This window comes from Halichoerus grypus, chromosome 1 (assembly GCF_964656455.1).
Source record: "Halichoerus grypus chromosome 1, mHalGry1.hap1.1, whole genome shotgun sequence".
Taxonomy (NCBI): Eukaryota; Metazoa; Chordata; class Mammalia; order Carnivora; family Phocidae; genus Halichoerus; species Halichoerus grypus.
The window spans coordinates 66,854,873-66,880,494 of NC_135712.1; the positions used below are offsets into that span (position 1 = coordinate 66,854,873).

Below are 25,622 nucleotides of genomic sequence, written 5' to 3' on the forward strand. Positions count from 1 at the left end.
AGTATGTATTGAAAACTATACATCTTTATAAATCTTAAAGGAAAATTGATATAATTGACCCTGGTCAGGAATATGTTTTTCCAGTCTGTCCTTGAAAATAATTATGTTGGACAGAAAGGAAAGCAGAATTCTAAATTAAATCAAGGCCAGAATTGAAAGGTTAAGTTTGATGTGGCCATCTTCACAACTGAATTTATAAATTCTACTGTTACTTCCAATTGCAAGTCAGTTTTTAAATGTCACTTAGAAACTCCTGAAAGAAAGAAGAAAAAAAGAAACTCCTGGTAGATACTTTTTTAACTTATACTGCATTAAAAACTAGATTTTCACATTCCTTTCCTGAATGATCATGGTGGGTGTTTTTTTCTCTTTCCTGATACTTACCACCTAATAGTTACTTGAGTGTGTTTCTTATCTCCCTTACCAATCTGAAAATCTGGAGCATGGACTTGTGCCTTAGCAATTCTGACCCCAACTCCCGCCCTACTACCTAGCACAAGCCCTGAGTGATGAATGAATGAGTGAGTGGGTGAATGGATGGATGAATGAAGTGTATATTATCTCCATTTTGAATCTCAGTGGATATGACTTGTTGCCGGTAATAGCAACCATGGCCACTCTGTTACTCAGCACTAGCTGTAGGCAGGCAAAAGGGCACATTTTAATGGAACAATGGAGAATTTGAATCATCTGTCACAGATATTCTTACTGCCTTTATAAAAATCTGACCTAATTCCTTTTAAGTAGAAGAGGTTTCATGAAAGGGAACTTACTACAAAATCTAATTATAGACAGATCTAGACCTTTAAACTGATATTTAAAGCCAGTAATGGCAAATTCGTATTTCTTTTTTACCAGAGTCATTCTTTTTTTTAATGAGGAAAATATCTAGTCTTTTTCCCATTTCTAGTAAATTTAGTATTCCTGTTGTTACTTTTAAATATCAGAAGAATCTACATGAAAAGTGTGAAAATATATGCATTAATTATAATTGTTGACATAATAAATTAAAAGCTAGTTAATTTTGTTCAACCATGTGTTATAAGTGCTGCTACTACTAAAACCTTCTGGTGCAGTACTTTTTGTGATCGACTGATCTTGATATTATTGTTGCCATCTCTATAGAAGAAAAACTGGATCATTCCATTCTATCTAGAGGTGCACTGTTTTGATACATGTACTTGCTTATATACATCCCCTCGGAGGCTATCAGCAGTATGCTTTTATTTCCTTAAGGAAATTCAGTATTTAAAATTCTATTATATCTTTATTAATTGAAGTGTCTTCAAAACAGCAAATAAATTAACTCATGACTAGATAATATGAGTTTCAAAATCTTGCCGCTTATTCTATATACAAAATTATGAAAAGACATTTTTCACCTGATCTGGAAAGTCGGTATTGAACCCTGGTAGCCACAGCTCACACAGTCATTTTTCACTGAACAGATAAATGCTTTGAAAATGGCATTTTGAAAAATGTTAGCACTTTGATGTTGAGTTTGCTGAAACAATATAATTTGAGTTTTAGCAGAAGTTGCCTTGGGAGGTTCTTCATCTAATTCAAGTTACTGGAAGACCACGGTGGCAAGGTCAGAAACAGATAGTGAGTGGGGAGTAAGGGGGGGCAGATAAGCTAGATGTGAGCCCCGTGAGAGTGATAGGTGAGACTACAAGCTGACTTCAAGAGGCATTTGAAGAAAGAAAACATATTCGGTTTATTGAAAGGCACGTGACATGTATAGGCTAGAGAGTGATCCTCTTTTTTTTTTTTTTCCAGTTTCGGCATATTAACAACTTTTTTTATTTTTGAATTATCACAAACTTCAATCAATACTTTAAAAAATATTATTCTGCATGCATTTAACAAATCTGACAAAGGACAAGTACCCAGCTGACTTGCATTATACTATGAAGTTTTACCTGAACGGCCGGCCAATTAACACAGATTTAAAATCATTAAGTACAGGTAACAGTGAAAACTTCAATGCATTATTCTGCTGGCATCCTACCACTAGGCACACGTTCATGTAACACTGCTAGCAATTACCCTGGAGCATGGGCAGAATGCGGATGGAGGAAGCTCCCTACCAAGCAAGTTTAAGGGATTAAATGTCGTCGACGTCGTCGTCACTACCGAGGACAAAGCTGCTGCCTGTGGAGAGGGGCCCTTCGTCTTTCACATTCCCCACGCCCCTCACTGTCCCTCTCTCGTCAGAGTCGTCAAACAGCTTCTCACTGGAATCCTCGTCGTCGAACAGCTTCCCGTTGGAATCATCCTCTTTGAACATCTTTTCGTCCACGTCTTCATCTTCCTTTACCTCTACTCCTTCTTCCTCCTCTTTGTCATCCGAGTCTTCCAACATCTTCTCGTCAGCGTCTTCGAGCCCCTTTTCGTCTGCGTCGTCTTCATCCTCTTTGTTGTCTGACTCATCATCAAACACCTTTTCGTATGTGTCTTCCCCTTCTTCCTTGTCATCGGACTCTTCGTCAAACTCTCTCTCGGAGACTTCCTCCTCAAACACTCTTTCGGAGCTGCTATCTCCAAAATCTGCTTTGTCAGAGTCATTGTCTTCAAACTCCCTACCAAGAATGTTTTCACCAAACTCCCTGTCGGAGCCGTCCTCGTCAAAATCCTTCTCGAGGCCGTTCTCTTCAAATTCTTTCTCGGAACCATCTTCAAACTGCTTTTCAGAGCAGTCTTCTTCGGATTCCCTTTCCGAGTCGTCTTCATCAGACTCCTTTTGGGGGCTCTCATCCTCCTCATACTCCCTGCTGGGGCCATCTTGGTCAGATTCCTTTTCAAGGCCATTCTCTTCATAATCATTTTTGAGCCTCTTCTTTTTGGATTCCCGTTCGGGGCCATTCTCTTTAGACTCTGTTTTAGGACTACCCTCTTCGAACTCTTTCTCAGGACTGCCTTCTCCGGACTCTCTCTCAGGGTAGTCTTCTTCACGCTCTCTTTTGGGGCAGCCTTCTTCAGACTCTGTTTTGAGGCAGCCTTCTTCAGATTCTTTCTCGGGGTAGCCTTCTTCAGGCTCTTTCTCGGGGCCACTCTCTTTGGCATCTTTTTCAGAAGCATCTCCTTCAAATTCTCCCCCATCTTCAGTTTTTTCAAACTTCTTTTCATCGACAGGTTCTTCGAACGCCATTTCATTTGTGGCTTCTTGTGCATTCATTTTAGATGTGCTAGGGTGCTCTGAAAAATGCCTTACTCTAGAAGGCCCTGCCCTTTCCAAAGCACAAACGGAATTCGAACGCCGGAGGCCTCTGTTGGCCTCGGGAGCATTGAGGAAAGCCTCCCATCCTCTCAGCCTTTCCTCCCTTTCTCTTGTGTTCTCTTCCACCTGATAATCTGTAGTTCCATCCCACGCCTGGGCAGTGATTTGACGGCCACCAAACCATCTTCCATCGAGAGTCTGAATACAATACTCAGCTTCCTCTGGATCCCTGAAGGACACAGAAGCCACGCCATCTGGGTGTCTATCAAAGAGAAGGAGCTTCCTAATTTGTCCAAACTTTGAACACTCTACTCGAAGGTCTTCTCTGATTTCATTCAGCACCAATGGGTCATCCTCAAAATCCATCGGATGGAACATATTTTTGATGATGACAACTCGCTCGTGGCGCATTCGGGATGGGCCGGCTCGTCTCTCAGGTCTCCAGTCCAACTGCTTCTGTTGCAGAGACAGCTTTTTCTTGTAGTCTTTGCACTTCTTCTTCTTCTTTGAGGCATCATAGTCCCCCTTCAGTTGAAACTTTGCCACTTCAACATGTAATTTGTAGCCTCTAATTTCATCTTCATCCAAGAGTTTTAACGCGAGATCCACAGATTCCCTCTTCAAATAACAGCAAAGACCATCTCCTTTAAGATTTCCTTGATTATCTTTGTAAAGTTTGACCTTAAATTCTTCCGTTTGAGGATCTCTCATAATAATGCCAAACTTGGACATGAGCTGTATAAATTCATCTACTGTAATGTCTGGAGGTAAACCAGACACATATACATTTGTATTTTTGTCTTCTTCAACGTGAAACCATCCTGATTCGGCCTTTCTCTTTTCTCCCCTCTTTTTGGGATCACTGGGTTCAGGGGTTTTTCTTTGCGGAGGTTCTTCTGCAGTCCTAGCACTGACTTCTTGTACATTTGCAGTAGAGCTAGATGCCCCATCATTAGAAAAGCCATAATTGGCCTGATATGTAGCAATGAAATCTTCAGTGATCTTGGGGAACCAAGCCTTCTTGTCCAGGTCCCACTCGTACTGGGTGTCAGTCGGCTGCTGCCCAAAAGAATCGGGTTCTCCACTGGGATCCTTCTGAGTGTCGCCGTCCTTGGCGTCGCCGTACAATTCTTGCATTCGCAACTGCTCATCAAACTCGTCGTTCCCATCCAAGTTGTTGCCGCTCATGTTGCCGACTTAGGCAAGGGACAGGGTCCGCGCGAGCAAACGGGAGCAAAGAGGCCGAGATGCAGCCGGACGCTGGCTTGTTCCACCGGGCCTCAGCGCAGCTGCTCTACCCACGGCGTGGCGGGAGCGCGCACGCACCGCCGCCGCCGCCGCCGCCGCTGCCGCCACCAACCAGGTTTGAGACGCCTGCACCCCCCGCGGCTCCCGCGGCCGCCACGGCTCTCGCGGCAACGTCAGGAGATCGCTGGAAAACAGACCCGCTCAGGCTGACGCAGTCGCCATTGTGGGCACGTCGCAACCTAGAGAGTGATCCTCTTAAGGGGAATGAGAAAATTCAGAAGGGGATGATGAACATGATTAAAAATACGCACTTTTTTTTTTTTTTTTAAGTAAGCTCCATGCCCGGCATGGAGCCCAGCACGGGACTTGAACTAACAACGCTGAGATTAAGACCTGAGCTGAGATCAAGAGTCAGATGCTTAACTGACTGAGCCACCCAGGCGCCCCAAAGATATGCACACTTTTAAGGAAATTAGGGATTTTAAGGAAGGAAAGCTAAGTGACTTAATTATTCTTTCCACCTTTATGAACCGGTCATGACTGTTACTCATGTTCATCACTGTCGGATCAAGAAGGAAAAAATAGAACGTGGATTAAAAGAAGAGAATGGATTTGTGAAAAATCTTAAATGTAAGAATCATAAACTGTTGATAGGGCCTATTGAGCAAGAGCATATAAAGTTTATCCACGGAGATTTTCAAGAAGAGGAACAAGTCTGTAAGCAGACTCTGTTTCTGGAAGGTAGGGGGCTTGACCAGGTGATTAGTCAGTGTTCCATGATGTAACCGTGCATCGCCTTCTGCAGAACCATAAATAATTCTTTGGGAACTTTAAAGTCACTGATAAACCTGTACCTGTGATATCTGATAGCACAACCCATCTCAACTCTGGGCCCACTATTTCAAAGGATTATTAGTTGTGCTTCATTTCTGCAAGATACAACCACTTGGCCTTCCAGCTGTAAGAGATTCGAAGCATACCTGTCAGCCTTTATAGGACTAAAGTGAGCCAACAAAGAGGCTAAACAAGGGACACCCACAAAATAACATACAGAAAGAAAATCACCACCATTAATGAATATTGCAGCAAAATATACTCTATTCTCTTTTGGAGCCACAGTTTCATGAGTACATGAAATATGCAGTAGCATACTTTAATCAGTGGCAGATCATAAAGACCACAGCAACCATTTTTAGGGAGAAAACGTGAGACCGAGAGGAGAAGTACAGCTCAGCAGTACAGAAATGTTCTACCAGTGTGTGTGTACATACATATGTATGTATCCTGTATATTCAACACACCCAAAACCGATGGAAAAAACTGCCGTTAACAAACATTGTGAATGTTTACTGTTTCTCTTTTTACATGTGTCTATTTCCTGAAGGAGTATTTTCACTTCCAATATCAAGTTTAATTTAGATTGTAAAAATATTTTTAATAAAGGTCTAATCTAATAATTCCCAGTTAACTTTCCTAACTTTATCATAAAATAAAATTCAGTCAGCATGCATAATAATAAAATTTATCCAATAAAGTATATTAATGTTAAAAAACAACTCTTTAGGGAAATTTCTTGATTCTAATACTTAAAACTTTTCATGATAAACATCTATCATACTATTTTATAATCCTTATTTATTTCTTATAATACTTCTTAATAAAACTGTAAATAAATTCTCTATTATTCTTATCTACCTAGAGGCCCCTATAAAATTTTTGTTTTTAATATCTTAGTTAAGTTCTTTACCTAAATGTATTTGTCATTGATTTACTTGAATGAACTTTAGTTATCATCTGATATAACTTATTCAGTAAATGAATCTCTTCCATTACAGTCCAGATGTATGTCCATCTGACTGCAACTGGAATACCACCTCAGAGAGGAAGCTGTTCCCTGTCCCATTGTTTGTCAGCTCTGGGTCCTGGGAAATTCTTCCTCCTATTGTGATAACTGATTTAGAGCAACACAGCTTACAGGGCAAGTCAGCTCCCTCCCCCTTCCACTGACACCCTCAAAACATTAGACCTGTCATGTCTGGCCTTCGCCTTAATCTAAGCATCCCTCGGTTCTCACAAGCTGTCCTCACCAGACATGGATTCCCAGCACTGACCAGCACAGTCAGCCTCTTCCTTTTTTTTTTTTAATTTTATTATGTTATGTTAGTCAACATACAATATATCATTAGTTTTTGATGTGATCCACGATCCATTGCTTTTGTATAACACCCAGTGCTCCATGTGTCTGTTAGCCATTTGTATGTCTTCTTCAGAGAAGTGTCTTTTCATATCTTCTGCCCACTTTTTGACTTGATTATTTGTTTTTTTGGTGTTGAGTTTGAGAAGTTCTTTATAGATCTTGGATAGCAGCCCCTTATCTGTAGTGTCATTTGCAAATATCTTCTCCCATTCTGTGGGTTGCGTCTTTGTTTTGTTGACTGTTTCCTTTGCTGTGCAGAAGCTTTTTATCTTGATGAAGTCCCAAAAGTGCATCTTTGCTTTTGTTTCACTAGCTTTTAGAGATGTATCTTGAAAGAAGTTGCTGTGGCCGATGTCAAAGAGGTTATTGCCTATGTTCTCCTCTAGGATTTTGATGGATTCCTGTCTCACATTGAGGTCTTTCATCCACTTTGAGTTTATCTTTGTGAATGGTGTTAGAGAATGGTTGAATTTCATTCTTCTGCATGTGGCTGTCCAATTTTCCCAGCACCATTTATTGAAGAGACTGTCTTTTTTCCATTGCATGTTTTTTCCTGCTTTGTCAAAGATTATTTGACCATAGAGTTGAGGGTCCCTATCTGGGTTCTCTATTCTGTTCCATTGGTCTGTATGTCTGTTTTTGTGCCAGTACCATGCTGTCTTGGTGATCACTGCTTTGTAATATAGCTTGAAATCAGGCAACATGATGCCCCCAGCTTTGTTTTTCTTTTTCAACATTTCCTTGGTGATTCGGGGTCTTTTCTGATTCCATACAAATTTTAGGATTGTTTGTTCCAGCACTTTGAAAAATGTCATTGGAATTTTGACCGGGATGGCATTGAAGGTATAGATTGCTCTGGGTAGCATAGACATTTTAACAATGTTTATTCTTCCAATCCATGAGCATGGAATATTTTTCCATCTTTTTGTGTCTTCTTCAATTTCTTTCATGAGTGTTCTATAGTTCCTAGAGTATAGATCCTTTACCTCTTTGGTTAGGTTTATTCCGAGGTATCTTATGGTTTTTGGTGCTATTGTAAATGGAATTGTTTCTCTAATTTCTCTTTCTACAGTTGCGTTGTTAGTGTATAAGAAAGCAACTGATTTCTGTGCATTGATTTTGTATCCTGCCACATTACTGAATTGCTGTATGAGTTCTAATAATTTGGGGGTGGAGTCTTTTGGGTTTTCCACATTAAGTATCATCTCATCTGCGAAAAGAGAGAGTTTGACTTCTTCTTTGCCATTCTTTTTTTTTTTTAAGCTTTTATTTATTTATTTGTCAGGGGGGAGAGAGGAGAGCACGAGCAGGGGGAGCGGCAGGCAGAGGGAGAGGGAGAAGCAGGCTCCCCGCTGAGCAAGGAGCCCGATGCAGGACTCTATCCCAGAACCTCGGGATGATGACCTGAGCTGAAGGCAGATGCTTAACCGACTGAGCCACCCAGGCGCCCCAAGTCAGCCTCTTTTAAACCTACCATAGCTTGTCAGGTTTTCCTGAAAACCTATTGCTATTAGAATTTAGCACACTTTTCCTGCTGTACTCAGCACCTAATGCTGGGGGCTATTGCTGCTTATGATTAGACAAAGCTTTTTTTTTTTTTTCCAAGAATGAAGTATAATTATCTTCTAGCACTGTGCATGTAGATGGCTGCTAAACCATAGATGTGGACCATGTTCCTTTAGATGAGGAGTGATTTGTCCTATTTACGGTTCCAGCATAGCTTATGTATAATAGGTGCCTGATAAATGGTTTTGAAGAAAGGCTTATGTTTTCCCTATTATATACCTAAACACTAATTTTTGAACCCATTTTACATTTATCATGATTGAAGTTCATCATCTTGTTTGTAACTTTTTGGTCCTCTATTTTTTATTTTGTCATCTGTCTTAATGCGGGATGACTTCCGGCTTTTGTGCTCAAGACATTTGGGAAGCGTGCCTTTTGTGTCAATACCAATGAATAAAAGAAATACCAAGTCTTGTTATTTTTTTTTTTCAATCTGACACAGTGGCTTGGGGGAAAACATGCTAGATTCTGTAAGCCTTAATTATATTATTTTTAGCAACACTAATTTACATTGTTTCTATAAATAAGTCATTTTGACTTACAGAACTTTGGTCACAGTCACTTCATCTGTAAAATTCCTTACCTGCTTCAGAAAGTCAGTAGGATGATCAAATATGATAATATATTTGAAAGCAGTTTTTAAAATGTTTTAAAAATTATATAAATCCAAGGTTTGAAGTTGTTTTTGTTATTAATGATCTATTGAGAATCTCATTAAATGTTGAATGAAATAGTTCTTTTTTTTTTAAGATCTTATTTATTTGAGAGAGAGAGAGTGCGAGCACAAGCAGGGGAAGGGGCAGAGGGAGAAGCAGACTCCACACTGAGCAAAGAGACCAGCGCAGGGCTTGATCCCAGGACCCAGAGATCATGACCTGAGTGAGCCGAAGGCAGACACTTAACCCACTGAGCCACCCAGGTGCCCCTGAATGAGATAGTTCTTATTTGTAATTTTGTGATTTGTTTTATAACACCTAAGGTTTGAGTGTTTGGGTTAATAAAAATGTATTTTATACATAGTTTTATTTCCCTAAAGTTTACTAATTTGGTTTGTCACTGGGAGCAGGAGTGGGGGAAGTAGAACTTTCAGGGTTATGATCCAATTCATGTTCTTGAAATAACATCCATTGTAACTATATTTTGTGCTATACAGGACTTTGTTTTTTGCAATTTGAATTGTGGGCCTGTGAAATTTTATTAACTTCTTTGAAAAAACTCTGCATCATCATTGTGTTTGTTCTGCTAAATTACCTTTACTTTTTAATTGAAAGGCAGTTTATTATAATTTTAGTATCAGCACTATAGAAAGTCATAGAAATATTTAACAGTCATGTAGTTTGAACCCTCTCTGACGAGGAGGGAAATTATCTTGTCTGCCTGACTTTTAATAGATGACATTCACCCACTGGATCTGCCAAACCAATGTATAAAGATATTGTATCAGCTTCTAAACTGAAAACTCAAATGGAAGTGAAATTCAAATTGGCCTCTACTTGATGTATGCATGTCCCAGAGCACTGGAGAGTATATGAAATCAGTCCTAACACAGCTACTTTTCCCCATTCTGATTATGATGATCCTAATTTAACCCTTTCCTGTGTGAACGATTTTGATTCTTTATGCAATAACAAGTGATTTCAGTACCCCCATCCAGTGTAAAACACCCCCTTGGTCATCATTTCTATATAATACAAGAAGCAAACCCCGGGGGTGAGAGAATTGAATGAATTGAATGAAAATACTTGCTTTTTGTTTACTAGCTTCTGAAGTTATTTCATCCATCTCAGCCCATTTATCCTACGTGTAATAGGAATTCTTACAAAATGAAGTGGGAATATTTGTGTCAAGGATCCTGCACAGGGGTGGGTTACATGGCTCCCGGCTGGGAAGTCTGTAGGTCAGGCCACACGGTGATAACCATTTCTGAATCCGTGAGCTAAGAACCTTGCATGAGGGGGAGTTGGATCAGCTGCTATTTCATTAGCTTACAATAAAATTCTCTTTGTTGTTAAATAGTTAGGATGTGTACTAAGTAAATAATTCAAATTCAATTAGTAGTTAAAAGGTATACGGTGAAAAAGATGTGTACAAAGTAAATAATTCAAATTCAATTAGTAGTAAAAAGGTATACGATGAAAAATGTCTACCCTCCTATGGCCTCCAGTTTTTCTCTTTAGGGGTAACTCTGAATGTTTCTTGGGTATTTTCCCAAAGAATTCTATAAATTTATAAACGTGTGTGTGGGTGTGTGTGTGTCCCCGTGTGTCTGTCCTTTTTAAAAAGATAACACACTTTTCCACACCTTTTTCACTTACATACCTTAGATGTCATTAATATCACTATATACAGAGTTACTTCCATTTTTAATGGTTGCATAATACACCTTTGGATGTTTGATAAATTTTTAAACAACCAACCCCCCTATTGGTGGACATTTAGCTTATTTTTAATCTTTTCATACTACAAACAATATTGCAGTGAGTGTTCTCTATATTCTTGGACCTTAATAGCTATAGGATAAATACCTAGAAGTGGAATTGCTGGGTCAAAGAGTAAGTGCATTATTTATTTTGATAGGCATTTTCAAATGACCTATCAGAAGATCAGCTATTTCCAGTTCCATCAACAATGTTTAATTTACAACAGAAATTTTGTCTTTCTAGTGATAAAGATTTCCTCTTCACTTCCTAGAATTCAGATACCTAGGAAACCAAAATCAGAAGATTTTTAATGAGCATGAAGCCAAGGGAGTGGAATGGTCTTAAGGGGTTTTCAGACAGGGCCGCCTGCCTCACCAGGCTCTACTTTTCTGAGACATCATGTGCCCCTCCCTCTCCCTCTCTCTCTCTCCCCCGGTAACATGCGTGATTAAAAATCAATAAAACCAAAGCTCTCCTTTCAAGACTTCGTACTGATAGTCCCCTTTCTGTATGTCCTCATCATTATATTATCATTCTTTCTTTTACAACATGCAATTATTCTGTTATATACAGATTGTGGTAATTTTTCAGTTATTTTAACTTGCCTGATTACAAATTACATGTGAGGGTTTATCTCTTTCAGAAATAAAAATGTCCAAAGGATTCTTTCCAAACGTGTTTCCTAAAAACAGCTCATTCTATTAGTGGTTTGTGAATCCTTAGAAGTAGCATTTCCTGATTCTTAAAGAGTTTGATTTTTCCTGTCATTTATTTCAATATTTTCATATTTCAAACTCCTAGATTCATTCGTGTTTGGGTCAATAGCCAGCTCTGCTCTGATTACCACTGACTGACTGATAAATTATTATAAAGTGTTTTGTAGGTAGAATATGCTATAAAAGTGACATTCCATCCCTACATTTCCTAATGTGCCACTGAGTCACGTGTAAAGGGGAACGTGTTGATTGATTTATGTGATCTGTGTCTGGCAAATACATAGTGAGCATGAGGGGCTATGTTTTTAAGAATCTTGAAAATTACTTCATATTTTAAGTGGTATTTATTTTAACTATCACATGCTTCCCATTTAATTCTGTGAATAGTTTGGTCACTGCTTTAGCCCACAGTCTGTTCTTTATTCGCTGTCATCCTTTTGTTCTCTCTCTTCATGTGTATCTTCTAGTCCAAGAAAGTCAGTATAATCACCAGCCATTTGTGTTATAGAATTACTAAATATTTTATAATCCTGAAAGGCTAGTGTAATTGGAGGAAGAAACGGAAGTTGAGGTTACTGTACAGAAACTTTTTTCCTTAACAGATACTTTTATTTAAAATATTTTCCCAGAAAAAATAAAAAATAAATATTTTCTTGGGAGTTCCCCTCTACTTGCTAGATGAGATGCTGCCCAGTTCATGAATCATTTAATAAAGCCAATTAGACCTTCAGAGTTTTTAAAAACAAAAAATAAATACTTTCCCAATAACCTTAGGCTTAGAATAAATTCTACTCATTATTATCTGTGGGTATGATATACTTACTAGTCTATAAGGGATGTGTTTTAAGTTTCTGTAGGATATCATTTTTTTTCCCTCATTGGTTCTTTTTTCACCTTCAAATTTAAAGTAATGAAGGTTTGTATGCAGAAAGTGGCTGTGAAATAGCTATTTGGAGTGGGGTGCATTTCCCTAGACATTCTTCTAAGAATAAGAATAACGTCCTTATTCAAAGATTCTGCTATGGAATCAGGTTAATGGGCTTCTTATTGCTAAGCTGGGATCCTAACCACTATTTATTATACATCTCTGGGTGAAATTTTTTTGTGTTCCAAGAAAGTTACATATTTTTTAAAAAACTGTTGACATAAAACGCATTCCAAAATTGAAGACTAATTCAAGTGTTTCTCCAGGAATTACATACTGGATATTTTTATTTTGTACTTGAGGGCAATTACTAACTAGTCCCTTTAAGTATGTAATTTTCAGTAACACTTAATGTTTCTTACATTTATTCTTAGATTTTAAGTTCTCTTTAAAATTGTAGAATGAGTTTAGATTTCAAATTAAGTTGCTATATTTTATCTAAACATCTGTCAGCCAGGAGTGTGACTAAGGGAGAAGAATCCTTTTAATTATTATTATAGTGGTAAAATTGTTTCTGTGCTTTGGAATAATCCATACCAAAAAGACCAAGCAAATAAACTGGTAATCATCCAGCAACAAAACCTTCTCCTATCTATTCCACAAAACCTGAGCAAAGAGCTGACAGATAGTGATACTTTATCAAACTTTATCAGCTACCATTGAAAAGATATAAATTCCAGAGTTGATACTTACTGAAAGAGAATACCCAGAAGATCTCTCTGATAGGACTCACTGCTGCTACCATGAAACTAAAATGTTTGTGTTTTTATTTTAGTGACATTGTATGCCTCCTGCATTCTCCTGGGAGTATTCTTGAATAGCAGTATACCTATATTTTTTGAGCTTTTTGTGGAAACTGTCTACCCAGTTCCAGAAGGAATTACATGTGGAGTTGTCACTTTTTTAAGTAATATGTTCATGGGAGTACTTTTATTTTTTCTCACATTTTATCACACAGGTAAGAAATTTGACTTTATTTCCTATCTAAATGTGTTACCAAAGAGGTTTGTGGCACTGATGTATAGGGAATTTATATGGAGAATTCTCACCAAAGCAAATAACTTTATTTGAGCTTTCATGTGCCAGTAAAAAAAAAAAAAATCCTCAGTTGTTTTTCTTGAAATGCATCCTAAGCCTGATCTAGTGCACCCTCACTCCCCAGAGTTTCTGATTTCATGAACCTGGACTGGGGCCCTGCATTTGTATTTTTTTTTTTTTTTTTTTTTTTAAGATTTTATTTACTTATTTGACAGACAGAGACACAGTGAGAGAGGGAACACATGTAGGGGGAGTGGGAGAGGGAGAAGCAGGCTTCCTGCGGAGCAAGGAGCCCGATGCGGTACTCGATCCCAGGACCCTGGGATCATGACCTGAGCTGAAGGCAGACGCTTAACGACTGAGCCACCCAGGAGCCCCTGCATTTGTATTTTTAAAAGCCCCTCAGGTGATTCTAATATGCAGTTTCTTTGAGAACCACTGGTATATTGCTTTTTAAAAGGTACTTAGAATCTACTGTCTTAACATAAGATATAAATTAATGCCTGGGGTATATTTGTAGTCACCCAAGGAGTGTGTAGAATGTATAGAACAGCTCTGTCCAATGGAAATTTTTATGATGATAGCGATGCTCTTTGTACTGTCCAATACAGTTCCACTAGCCACATGAAACTAGTGCAGGTAAGGAATTGGATTTCTTTAATTTCATTTTAATTAATTTAAGTTTAAATAGCTGCATGTGGCTAGTGGCTAGTGAATTGGTTAGCACAGGGAAAGAGTGAAAAGAAGGTTGAAGTGAGAACCCAGGAGTACACCTTTGAAGAAAAGGGAGACCCTTACAAGAGAGAGAGGGATGGGGTCCTGAACTCAGCTGGAGGAGTTAGGCTTGGACAAAAGGAGTTAGGAAAGGAGGCAGCGTGCGTGGGCACAGAGGCAGACACGTTTCCTGGGGAGATCGTTGAAGGAGCTCTTTGATGGCACCAGCTTCTGCTTATAAGCCAATCTGTTAAGAACTGGTGGGAAAGGGGCGCCTGGTGGCTCAGTCGTTAAGCGTCTGCCTTCGGCTCAGGTCGTGATCCCAGGGTCCTGGGATCGAGCCCCGCATCGGGCTCCCTGCTCAGTGGGAAGCCTGCTTCTCCCTCTCCCCCTCCCCCTCCTTGGGTTCCCTCTCTCGCTGTCTCTCTCTCTGTCAGATAAATAAATAAAATCTTAAAAAAAAAACGCAACCATCAGACAGAGACGTGGGCTTCCGGGGGAGGCAGTGGCCCTTTAAAAAAAAAAAAAAAAAAAAAAAGAACTGGTGGGAAGATAGTGGAGGAAGGGCTTACAGAGAGAATGAAGCGTTAAAATAATCTTTGAGGGGTGGGAGGAGACACTATGGGAACAGCTGGAAAGGTTGCTGGGCATGTTGAAGGCAGGCCTGTCTGATGTTGGGGTCCATGGGTTTGTAGTGATTCCGTTTTGCATAGTTGTTTGGTTATCTCTCATATTCTTTCTTCTCCTGTCTAAAATCTTTCTTACTGTTTCAGAAAATTTGAGTATAATTTTCTGGTATTCTTTTTTTTTTTTTTTTTAAGATTTTATTTATTTGACAGAGAGAGACACAGCGAGAGAGGGAACACAAGCAGGGGGAGTGGGAGAGGGAGAAGCAGGCTTCCCGCAGAGCAGGGAGCCCGATGCAGGGCTCGATCCCAGGACTCTGGGATCATGACCTGAGCCAAAGGCAGATGCTTAACGGCTGAGCCACCCAGGCGCCCCTAATTTTCTGGTATTCTTTTTTTCATGTTAAAATATAAGGACTTATACTTGTGATTCTTGAATGTAAAAGTTTTATTAATTTCTACTAGGCTTAGATCCTCTTTTATTTCATCTTAATCTATTACTAACCCTTTTCCCTCATTGCTATTCTCTTAACTGCTCATCAAATACCAGTAAATTTGGATAATTTGTACATGGAAGAATCTAATTTGTAAGATTCAAATGTAAGAAATGCTCTAAAATGTGGCAATCCAAGAGTCCTAATTGTTTATAGGAAACTTTCCAACAGGCTTAGAATTGAAATAATAGCCATGATAACCGGCTTGACTGGAAAATAAATTTTTGACTTTTCAAAGCTGATGGAACAGTCTGGCCTGGGTTTTGGACAACTTTTGGTATAGCATTTTCACCTAACAGCAAAAAGCATCTGAATGATATATTAACTTAATATATCATCTATAATTAATAACAGATTATTTCCATCAATCAGTAATGCAGGTAAAGTAGGTTTTAACGTTCCTAAACTTGATCTAAGTTGAGTTTCTCATTTGGAGGAGAGAGATTAATGAAGTCAGCCCACTGTTTACAGTCCCCCTGGAAACGTGTTTCCATCAGGGAAAATGCCATCAGGAGGTGTTGGAATAAGGCCTTTGCTTCCAGTGTGTTTTCTAAAACAGAACAAACTATTCTAAATAAAATAAACAATTACTAATTACTACACATCAGCTTTCATCCACTTCAGTATATCACAGTTGAAATTAAGAGGCTCGATGCCTCTCTCTTGCATGATAAAGTGTGAGGGATAGCTGTGTTGCCCCTTCAGGTGATAGAAACAGTTTTCCAGCTCATGGGTACAGCTTTGCTAAGTGGTCCCTGCAGCCTGGCTAGAGTGTGGTTTTTTCTGTCTGCTGGAAATAGAGTTTTGTCCTCCCAGTATATAAAAACAGTAGATGCCAGATAATGTTATTCCCTGATAAACCTCTTGCATGTGGTCTCTAAAGTATAGCATATATTTATTAATCTGTTTAAGGCAGAAAATACCCCTCCACTGTGTGAGTATGGAAGAGCCCAGCGAACTCCTGACCGTTTTGCTTGGCCGGTAGAGTGTGTCCCTCTGCGAGTCCACCTCAGCTTTTGATCTGTTCAACAGAGATGAGTCTAGTGCGAGTGAGCATCAGTAGGTGCTCACCACCACCACCCCCATTTTGCAGATTCCTAGTGACCAGATACAAGCAGATATTTTTGTTTCTCTGGCATAGGTAGCAGAACAAACACTTAGCAGTATTTCTGCTAATTCCTATCTCACTGATATAATCAAGGATCTATCTAGCTGGGGGAAAAAAGCTTCCTTCTTTTTGGTTGGTTTCTGATCACGTTTGTATACATATCTGTGTCGATGTTAAAGGCTTATGCCTCATCTCCATGATTATTGTGGAAAATGAGACGTTAATAGTTAATTTTAATCCAGCAAGATGACTTTCAGGAAAAAAAAAAAATCTCAGTACATTTTGACATTGGAGAGAGTTAATCAGAAGGTATGTGTGAAAGAGCCTAGGCCAGGTCAATCACTGGCACCCCCCAGATGTTTGTCTTATTTCCTTCTAGATAATTCGCTGCTTGCTAGCAGGAATTTAAATATCTAGGCTTCCATTTTAAAGGAATGCTTTTACCTGTTTATGTGTGAGTGTGTGTAATAAATGCACACAGATATGCCCACATCTCCCTAAGGCCAAGGTCACTAGAACGATGGATGACAACCTTGTTGAGGCTCTTTCACGCAGGATTAGCTGATCTTGCCCCAAAAATCCTGCCGCAGAAGCCCACACACCTTGTAACTGAGGTTCGAGGATATATACACGACAAATCTAAAAATTTTGTGAAGTTATTTCCTAAAAATAACTTTGAGTTCCACAGCCTACTACCCTAAACATTTGTTGGGATGAAGGAATTCCCTTCCATTACAGCCAGCATTCAAACGCCGTAATTCCGTCATGTTAAAACTTGAAGAACTCACCCAGAAGTTAGTTAGGTATCAGGATTCAGTTCTGTCAGCTACATGATTGGAAGGCCTGGTTTTTAATCATCACGAAGATCTGTGGTTTCGTAGGGTCACTCCTCAAAGAAGTCCTAAACTTCCTGACTAGAGTTTATTTCCCCACAGTGTGACTGTGTCAGAGATAATTTTTCAGGGCTGTACAGACTAACCCCAAAGTGACCCCATCAGAATGGCTGGCCTAGCAAGACAGCCTCTGCTGGCGGGTGGCTTGCGGATTGTGGCTGTTCCGTCGCGGATGGTGGGCATCACACGAGCTTCGGTGCCAGGTGCCATTGGCTGCTTGGAGCCCAGGGTCACAGGGTCGCCCACATCCTGTCTCTCTCTGTTTGGGGTACTTGGAAAGTGTCAGAAGGGTCTTAGAGTTTTTCTGTCTTGGGTTTTTCAAGGTCACTTTAAAACACACACACACCCTGTTACTTGCTCCCTAATACAGGCGTATTTGTAAAACTGAGTTGCTTCCAATAATGTTTGCTTGGAGAATCTCTGAGTTATTGCAGACAGTACAGTGATACTTTATCCTAATAACTTCACGTATAAAATCAATGGGAGGGTGCTGTTAATGTTCTTTATATGCTCTGAAATATATTCTAATGTTCTATTTTTTGTTTGTAACCTGTTCTGAAGTTTGTATTGTTTGCTATTTTTTTGTTCTAGAAGCTTTGCAGCAGGTTTTGGCTAAATGCACTAAAGGTTTTTACCTCAGGCCTTTCATTTTGAAGTAGCTGACCATGAATTTGAGGTTGCATTGTGGCTCAGAAGATTCAGGGGCTTGGCTGAAGAGTGAGGCATTGACTGTTGGTTACCAGAACAGGTTCACCAGATGTGGACTAGTAAGGAGTAATTTTATATGTAGGGAGTAATTACACATGTTACGGTCAGATCTATTGGGTAGTTAATGCGAGTGAAAGGAGCAGGGCATTACACCATGAAATCATGAGGTCACGTGGCTCCTCTTGAATGAATATGGAGACAGTTTTGTTAAATCATCATAATTCTGCTTAAATCCCCAAAGAAGGTAGGAGGTTGGTTCTGGAGGGTAGCATCTGGGACCAGACAAGTACTTCAAGGTGGTAAAAACTGAAAGCATGGCATCATTAAAGGGAAAGATGTGAAAAGTGTAATAGTGCTTCTGGAAGAAAAAGGTGAGAGGATGAGCGAAATCCTAATTAGTTCAGTCCCAAAAGAGCATCACCATTTGGTGCAGAGTCCACTTCACCAAGTAAAATGTAGGTACCTGTCCAAACTGTAAAATTAGCAAAGACTACTCCAGATGTAGTGTATATATAATAAATGACAGAGAACCAGCAGAAATATAGAAAGAGGCAGATTTAAAGTATGGATTTGTATTTTCTCTAGTGAAAGGCAAAAAAAAGAAAAAAGGAATATTAGAAAACTGTGCTCACTTTAAGAAGGTATAATGGTTGGGGCACCTGGGTGGCTCAGTCGGTTAAGCATATGCTTTCGGCTCAGGTCATGATCTCGGGGTCCTGGGATCAAGCCCTGAGTTGGACTCCCTGCTCAGCAGGGAGCCTGCTTCTCCCTCTCCCTCTGCTCCTCCCCACTGTTCATGCTCTCTCTCTCTCTCAAATAAATAAATAAAATATTTTTTTTAAAAAAAAGGTATAACGGTTAAGAATAAGAAAGTTTCAATGAATCAGGACCCTGTTGGTTCAATTATGTCATATGACACCAGGCTCAGAAAGGACAGCAGGTGACTTTGCTACTGCAAAGTCATATTAAACGTTTAAGCAAGCCATTTCCTGCTTATTAGAGCACCTAAGCTGTGGATGATGTGAATGGTTTGCAGTGGGGAAATGTAGAGATGCATATCTTTTTGCCTTCTGAAAAGGCCAGTAATTTCAAAGAACACTTGTAGTTGGTTGAGCCAAGTGAACTTAACTAAAAGGTGGATTTGACTTCTCAGAGGTGAGCACAATAGTAAAAACCAGGCTGTAAACCATAACACTAAAGAACAATTATGAGGCATTTTTATAGATTTCATCTGAACCCAGGGAGAAGGAATAATTTTACAACTCTGATGAAATAAAAGGTCTGCTTTGGCAATGTTTGATAAATTTCTAGGTTTCAGGGGAGCAAGGACAAGTTGGGTGTTGCTACATGAGTGTTACTCTAGCCCCCCATAAAATACAATCTCTGTAAGATTTAGAAAGTGTCCTTGTTGTAGAGCACTTTGTCAAAACATACTTTTTTTTAGCTATTGCTTAAAATTTGGCCTTAAAGTCAAAATACTCACTTTTAATACAAACAGTATGCTGTTCTATTTTACTGCTTTTTCTCTCCTTATTTTTTTTTTTTACTGCTGCTTTTTGCCTGTTAAAATTATCATCTGAAATCCAGAAGCTGTATGGTTAATATAAAAGCTGACAATTCTGGTGTGTCATTTCAGGGATTATCGGAATGAAGGCAAGATTCCAGGGGTCACAGCCTTCCTGGGTGTTTAGATTATAGTCAGTCCAAGTAAAGCACAGAAAACAGCTTTGCATAGAAATACCACTGAAATATGTCTTTGTTATATGCTATAGAATAGCATGTCTGACTTTTAAAATGTAAAAATTGAGATGTAGGGAGGCTGCTTTTGTAAGCATATTACAGAAAAAAGGTATTTCAGCACCTTTTCTTACCACTTGGTTTTCTGATTTCCATTTCTGAGCATAAATTGCTCTTTTAGCCATATGAATTGTGGATTGAACTAAAGCAGCAGTGTAGAACTGTTTAGGATGATTTTTGAAGATTAAGCCAGTATTAGTATTCTCTAGAAGTACAAAAGGAAAATATAAACCTATAGCAGTGCCCAAAGGAAAGAAAATGTACCAGGGAGCTTTTCCCCCTCATTTGTTTTTGTTTGTGTTTAAGATTTTATTTGTTCATTTGAGAGAGAGCACAAGTGGGGCCGGGGTGGCGGGGTGGGCAGAGGGAGAAGCAGACTCCCTGCTGAGCAGGGAGCCCACCACGGGGGCTCAAACCCAGGACCCTGAGATCATGACCTGAGCCGAAGGCAGACGCTTAACCGCCTGAGCCAGCCAGGCGCCCCTGTCGTTTTGTTTGTTTAATTGAAATTGCTAAATGGATATTAAACTAGGGAACACAACCTCTTCATGCCAAGAAGCTGCTCACTTGTGCACCCAGAGCCTCAGGATTACCTGGCAAGGAGGGCTGGGTAGGAGGCGGAACAGAGGCACGGCTCAAGGACCACTGGGGCTGGAGGAGGCCGCGGCAGGCAGCCACAGCAAGCTGGGGTGTCCTGGTAGCACGAGGCTGGGGTTGGCCTGTGGGCAAGTCGCGAGCTCATGAGCCAGCATTTTTGAATAAGCATGTTCTTGATACCATTAAACCAAGTAACAAGAGAATTGCCCGTTTAGATGATTCCTCTAGGTTTTCGGGTAATTGACGTTGTACGTACCGTTTATGCTAGTAGGAAAAAAAAAGACAACTAGAAAGAAAGAAACCAAAATATTCACAGTAGTTTCTCTGACGGTAGAATTAGGATTAATTTGTTATATTTCACTTTGTTGGGTTTTTTTCATGTATTTTCTAACCTGTTTTACAATGATTACGACTTGCTGAGAACTAGATATTTCTCTCCAAGAAAATCTAAAAGTGTTATCTCCAGATTCAGGTGATTTTCTTATTTGTCTTTCTAAACTGTCAGATTTTTTTTTTTTTTAAGATTTTATTTATTTATTTGCCAGAGAGAGAGAGAGAGCGCAAGCAGGGGGAGAGGCAGGCAGAGGGAGAAGCAGGCTCCCCGCTGAGCAAGGAGCCCGATGTGGGGCTCCATCCCAGGACCCTGGGATCATGACCTGAGCCGAAGGCAGACGCTTAACCATCTGAGCCACCCAGGCACCCCTAAACTGTCAGATATTTCTAAACAGAGACAAGAGTGATAGTGATAGAGGGCGTTTAAAAATAGCGAACAAATGTTTAAAGGTGATTTTTTTTTTCCTTTGGAAGAATAGATTTTTTTTTTTTTTTGCCACCAAAGTCAAAGTGGGTTAAGTTGATGAAAAGTTATTAATAATACTGATTAAAACTATTGCACATGAAAGTGGTATAACACACTGCATGTCCACACCTAGACTCCAGATCGCCACTGTTTCTTGAAAACCGGTTCTCAGGCCTCCCACGATGCATTTATTGTTACACATGCTTTTGGCTGTAGAGCACATGGCTCATGGCGTACAGGTGGTACTCCGCTGGTGACATAGGAATGCTTACAACTGCGTGTTTTTGTCTTCCAGAGTTGTCTTGGTTCAACTGGTGCCTTCCCGGGTCGTGTTTGCTCAGTCTCCTCCTCATTCTGTGCTTCAGGGAATCGTATGACAGACTGTATCTTGATGTGGTTGTCTCGGTATAATGGCACGAACGTGAAGGAGTTTAAAAAGGGACTGGAAGTCATACTGCATACTGCACATTTGCTTGGAGTTGCACACCTAACGGGAAAAACAAAAGGAGAAGAGAGAAACTTCACTCAGAGGTTTTGTTAGGTTACAGATGATCACATTCATTTCATGACTACTAGGTAATAATAATGTGGGACTTAGGGATACTAGGGGATTGAAAGACTATACAATGGCACACCTGTGCCTGGTTCCGGGGTCGGAAGTGTGGATATCTTACACGGAAAGCACTACCTAAATAATGCCCTCTATGTTTTGTGCCAGTGCTGAACTACTGATTGATCATTTGTAATTATGGAAAGAAAGAAAGGGTATCTGTCACATACCTTACCTAAGTCACATATCAGAGTAGGAAGAAATGCCACTAACTTCTAAAGAAGTTTAAACCCTCTATCAGATTTTAATTATAAAATAGCCAAGAGGTCTATCAATGATCAAAATTAGCCACGTGTACACTACGTTTTTTCTAATAAAGCCATTTCTTATATGACTCCTTATTTTTAATTAGGTCAGAAACCTTTGGCCATCTTTATTATGGTGAACAAGTGCTTCCCACTGACTTCAGAGCACATACTTTGTGTCTCGATCTCAACTTATCCTTGTTTCTGTGAAATACAATTTCATCTACTAGGCTCTTAAATAATTATATTAAAGGTGACTAAATGTTCAGTATAGTCGCATTAAATATTGTATGAAAAATGTAATTCCGTTCTGATTTAGCACTTTGTTAAAAGTGAAATGACAAATCACATAGAACATTCTGTGTCTTCAGCCTATATATATATATATATGTATATATATGGTGGCATGGGATGTAAAGTCCAGTAAAGTCCAGCACCAGCTATTATTCGCTAGGGTTGCAGTTTATTAAATGACCCTTGTTTGAAAATAACAATTTCTAACGTTGAAACTTCCAAATCTGTTGAGTGGTTTCTGGATTACATTCTTGTATTTCAATTCAGGTTGTAAAATACTCAATTCTATATGGAGTCTGTACATTTGAGAAGGCGATCTTTTGCCAGTATCTGTTTTCTTTGTATGGATGATAGTTTTTTTAAAAATGACAGTTACTCATTGGACAGCTCTCAGACATATATTTCACTGTGACATAAAATATGCTCCAATGGGATTATGATACTACCACTGTTCACATTTACATCATTCCCCTTACCCAGGAAACCCACACATTTTCCCAGAAAGACAAGAACAATACTTTCTTTGCCTTCATTATTCTCAGCTTCCTTCAACTCCCTCTCTTTTTTTTTCCTCCCTTGAAATTATATCTTCATTGTCAGCTAAATACATTTTTATTTGTCTTTCTCTGGACAGAGTGCAAGCCAACTCCTCTCTTAGCCTTGGTGGTAGAATGTGGTTAAAGAGAGCTAGTTAGCCCTCCGCTCTGCTCATCTCACCACGTGTGCACACACCCTCACACACAGTCCCAAATGCTCCCCCTTCTCCCCCTTCATAAGGCCAAAGCTGTGTGGGAACTCACCCCGGTCTCAGAGGGGATCTAAGCCTTCTTCTGAGATCCTAAATTGTGCTCCTTGAAAAGTAAGAAATTCAGCCTCTGTCTTCCATCACCTTTAAATCAGCCCCTTTATAACCATCCTGCTAACTTAGCATCGAGAACCGAAGGAACTAAGGAACCTGCCAAAGAGAAGAAAGCTAAGGAACTTGCTAAGAGAAGAAAGCTAAGTAGTTCCAGTTAACTCTGTCACTCTTCAATAAAAGGAAAGCAGGATTCTTGAAGATGATTGAAAGCCAGCCACTATGGATATTAGCAGTCCATGAGCCGGTGCTAAAATAACCCCCAGCCCTTCCTTTTTGGATAGAAGACAGAAAGGAGAGGGAAGAATTAGGAAGTATTTGGTTTTAGTCAGAACTATTGTGTTTGAGGACACTGTATATGAAATTTTGCTATAATAAGACATGAAATAGAACATTTTAATTATAGTTAATTCTACTTTTAAGACAAAGTAAAGAAAAACACTTTAAAAATATTACCTAAATGACTAGTTTAATGACATCCCATGTGGGTAGTGATGAAAAATTCCTACATTGTACCAGACACCAACCATTGTTTTTAGCACACATGAAATGAGATGAGTCCTTCTGTCTCGTTTATTCTATCTGCTTACCCTCTGGCAGATGCTTGTTCTAATCACAAACTGCAACTGTTTTAAGTCATCAAAATTTCATATACCAAACCTGATAGAACCAAAGGGGAGAGAGGACTACACATTATTCATTTCCCTGAATATTTCAAGTCATATGCATTTTTTACTTGTTGTTATTTCTAGCATGCATCACAATAGACCAGCTGTTGTCTTTGTACTTTCTAAACAAACATTACAGAGTCCCAATGAAATTTTATAACGAAAGAAGTCTGAACCCTCTACTAAGCCAAGCCCCTCATTTTAGAATTTATAGAAACAATCCCACAGAGGTTAAGGGTCTTGCTGAAGGTCACAGTCCTAGTTAGTGACAAAAGTAGAACCAACTGAAACCCACACCTTGTGACTCCCAAAGCAGGGTTTTTCCCTACTTCACAAAACCGCGGCTTAATTCGAACATTTCAGGGGGTTTGTGAGTACTCCTCCATGTTCACACATGGTGGGGCTCCAGAGCAAATCATCATTACTCAGTATGGAAAGTACAGGGATCCAATTGAGGTGACTGGTTTTTAAGTAAGATCATTCTGTTTTCTTCATCCTGTTGGTGCTCTAACATCTCTGAGTCTTCGCTTGCAGGGACGTGATATAAAACGATTCTGATGAATAATTCAATCCTCATAAACCAAGTCAACAGCATTAATTGGTAAGGACATGTTGTAGTGTAAGTTCCCCGTGGCTTATCAATGAATACTTCACAGTTTACGGGAAGAAACATTTTTTAATATGGTCCGTGGTCGAGGTATAGGCACAAGATAATTACACACACAAATGCATTTCACTGGAGGATGGAGCTAATAAAATAACAAGAGGGAATCAAGTTCAAGTAGGATTTTGTATGTGTAAGCATATATGGCTTCAGGGCCAAGCTTTATCATAGATCATATATTTATACTTATATTGAGAATGTTTACAGCTTGTTTTTATGAAGCCCTCCTAATGAGGGATTCAGCTAAGAGATTTTAAATTGAAGAGATTAAATTCCCATCTACTTCAAATTAGGGGTTTTTTTTCTATTATTTTTACTAAAATCTAGGCATTCATCTTGCTGGTTGCATAAGTAGTAGCTACATTTTAAACTCAAGATCAAATACAAATGCATAGTAAATGTGCTTTAATGTTAAAAATCACATTAATTCCACACTGAATTACTGTGATTATACCATTTTATATAGCAAGTGCAAAAGAAAACTATGAGGAAATTTGATGACACCTATTTTGTGGATCTAGGAAAAACAGAATTCCCCTTTAATTTAGAATTGTACAGAAAGGGACAAATTAAAGCTTATTTCCATACTATCATAGAGTTCGCTACTCTGTTAGGAAAATATAAGCAATATTCCGGGGGCATGTAGTGTTGGACCATCCTAGAAGAACAAAAGTTGACAGATTTTGGGGTGCTCTTTTAACAGCATCCATTGGGTACTTTGTACTCAGTGGAAGTAGTTGTGTGCTCAGTAAGCGGACGCCTTGCCTGCCCCAAGCACACGTGTCCTCTCCGGTGTCTGAGACTCTCCTAGGTCTCTGCTTCCTTGAACTGACTTCCTGGCACAGGCTTCACCCTGAACCCGTCCCTGAGCTCCGAGGCGAAAGCCCAGTCTCATTCTTGACTACGACTAAGGCCATACGCCTGGGCTTCCCTCTCCTGAGCAGGACGCTAGCATGAGTAAGTCCAGAGAGATTTAACAGTTCTTCCCACAGCAAGTCTGATAAGTTAGAATATTCCCTGAAATGGGAATGACAGAGGTCTCTAACAAGCTTCTCTAGTTATTACCTGTTGCATTTTAGAATATGGACTGTTCCGATAGCCTTATGTAGTCTTTCTGTTGTGCCTTGGAAATCTGGAAGGCCTCAAATGATAGCTTTCCATCTCAACCCACACTCAAAAAGTGAGAGTAAAGGTTACTCCCCCCAGCTGTTCTGCTCAT

The 25,622-nt window shown here is 39.5% G+C and overlaps 2 protein-coding genes across 2 annotated transcripts in view; one reads left to right on the forward strand and one right to left on the reverse strand.

The window, feature by feature from the left end:
• SLC49A4 (solute carrier family 49 member 4) overlaps positions 1–22,224 on the forward strand; it is a 71,094-nt gene extending 48,870 nt beyond the window's left edge. The window contains exons 8-9 of the mRNA XM_036107394.2: positions 13,068–13,250; positions 21,362–22,224. Coding sequence (XP_035963287.1) covers positions 13,068–13,250; positions 21,362–21,477 — 299 coding nt within the window. The 3' untranslated portion in view covers positions 21,478–22,224. The remainder of the gene's footprint in view (positions 1–13,067; positions 13,251–21,361) is intronic.
• Positions 2,108–4,442, reverse strand: LOC118545255 (17S U2 SnRNP complex component HTATSF1). The gene has a single exon (XM_036107389.2). The coding sequence runs from the start codon at positions 4,406–4,408 to the stop codon at positions 2,108–2,110; it is 2,301 nt and encodes a 766-aa protein (XP_035963282.2). The 5' UTR covers positions 4,409–4,442.
• Positions 22,225–25,622: the final 3,398 nt, after the last annotated feature.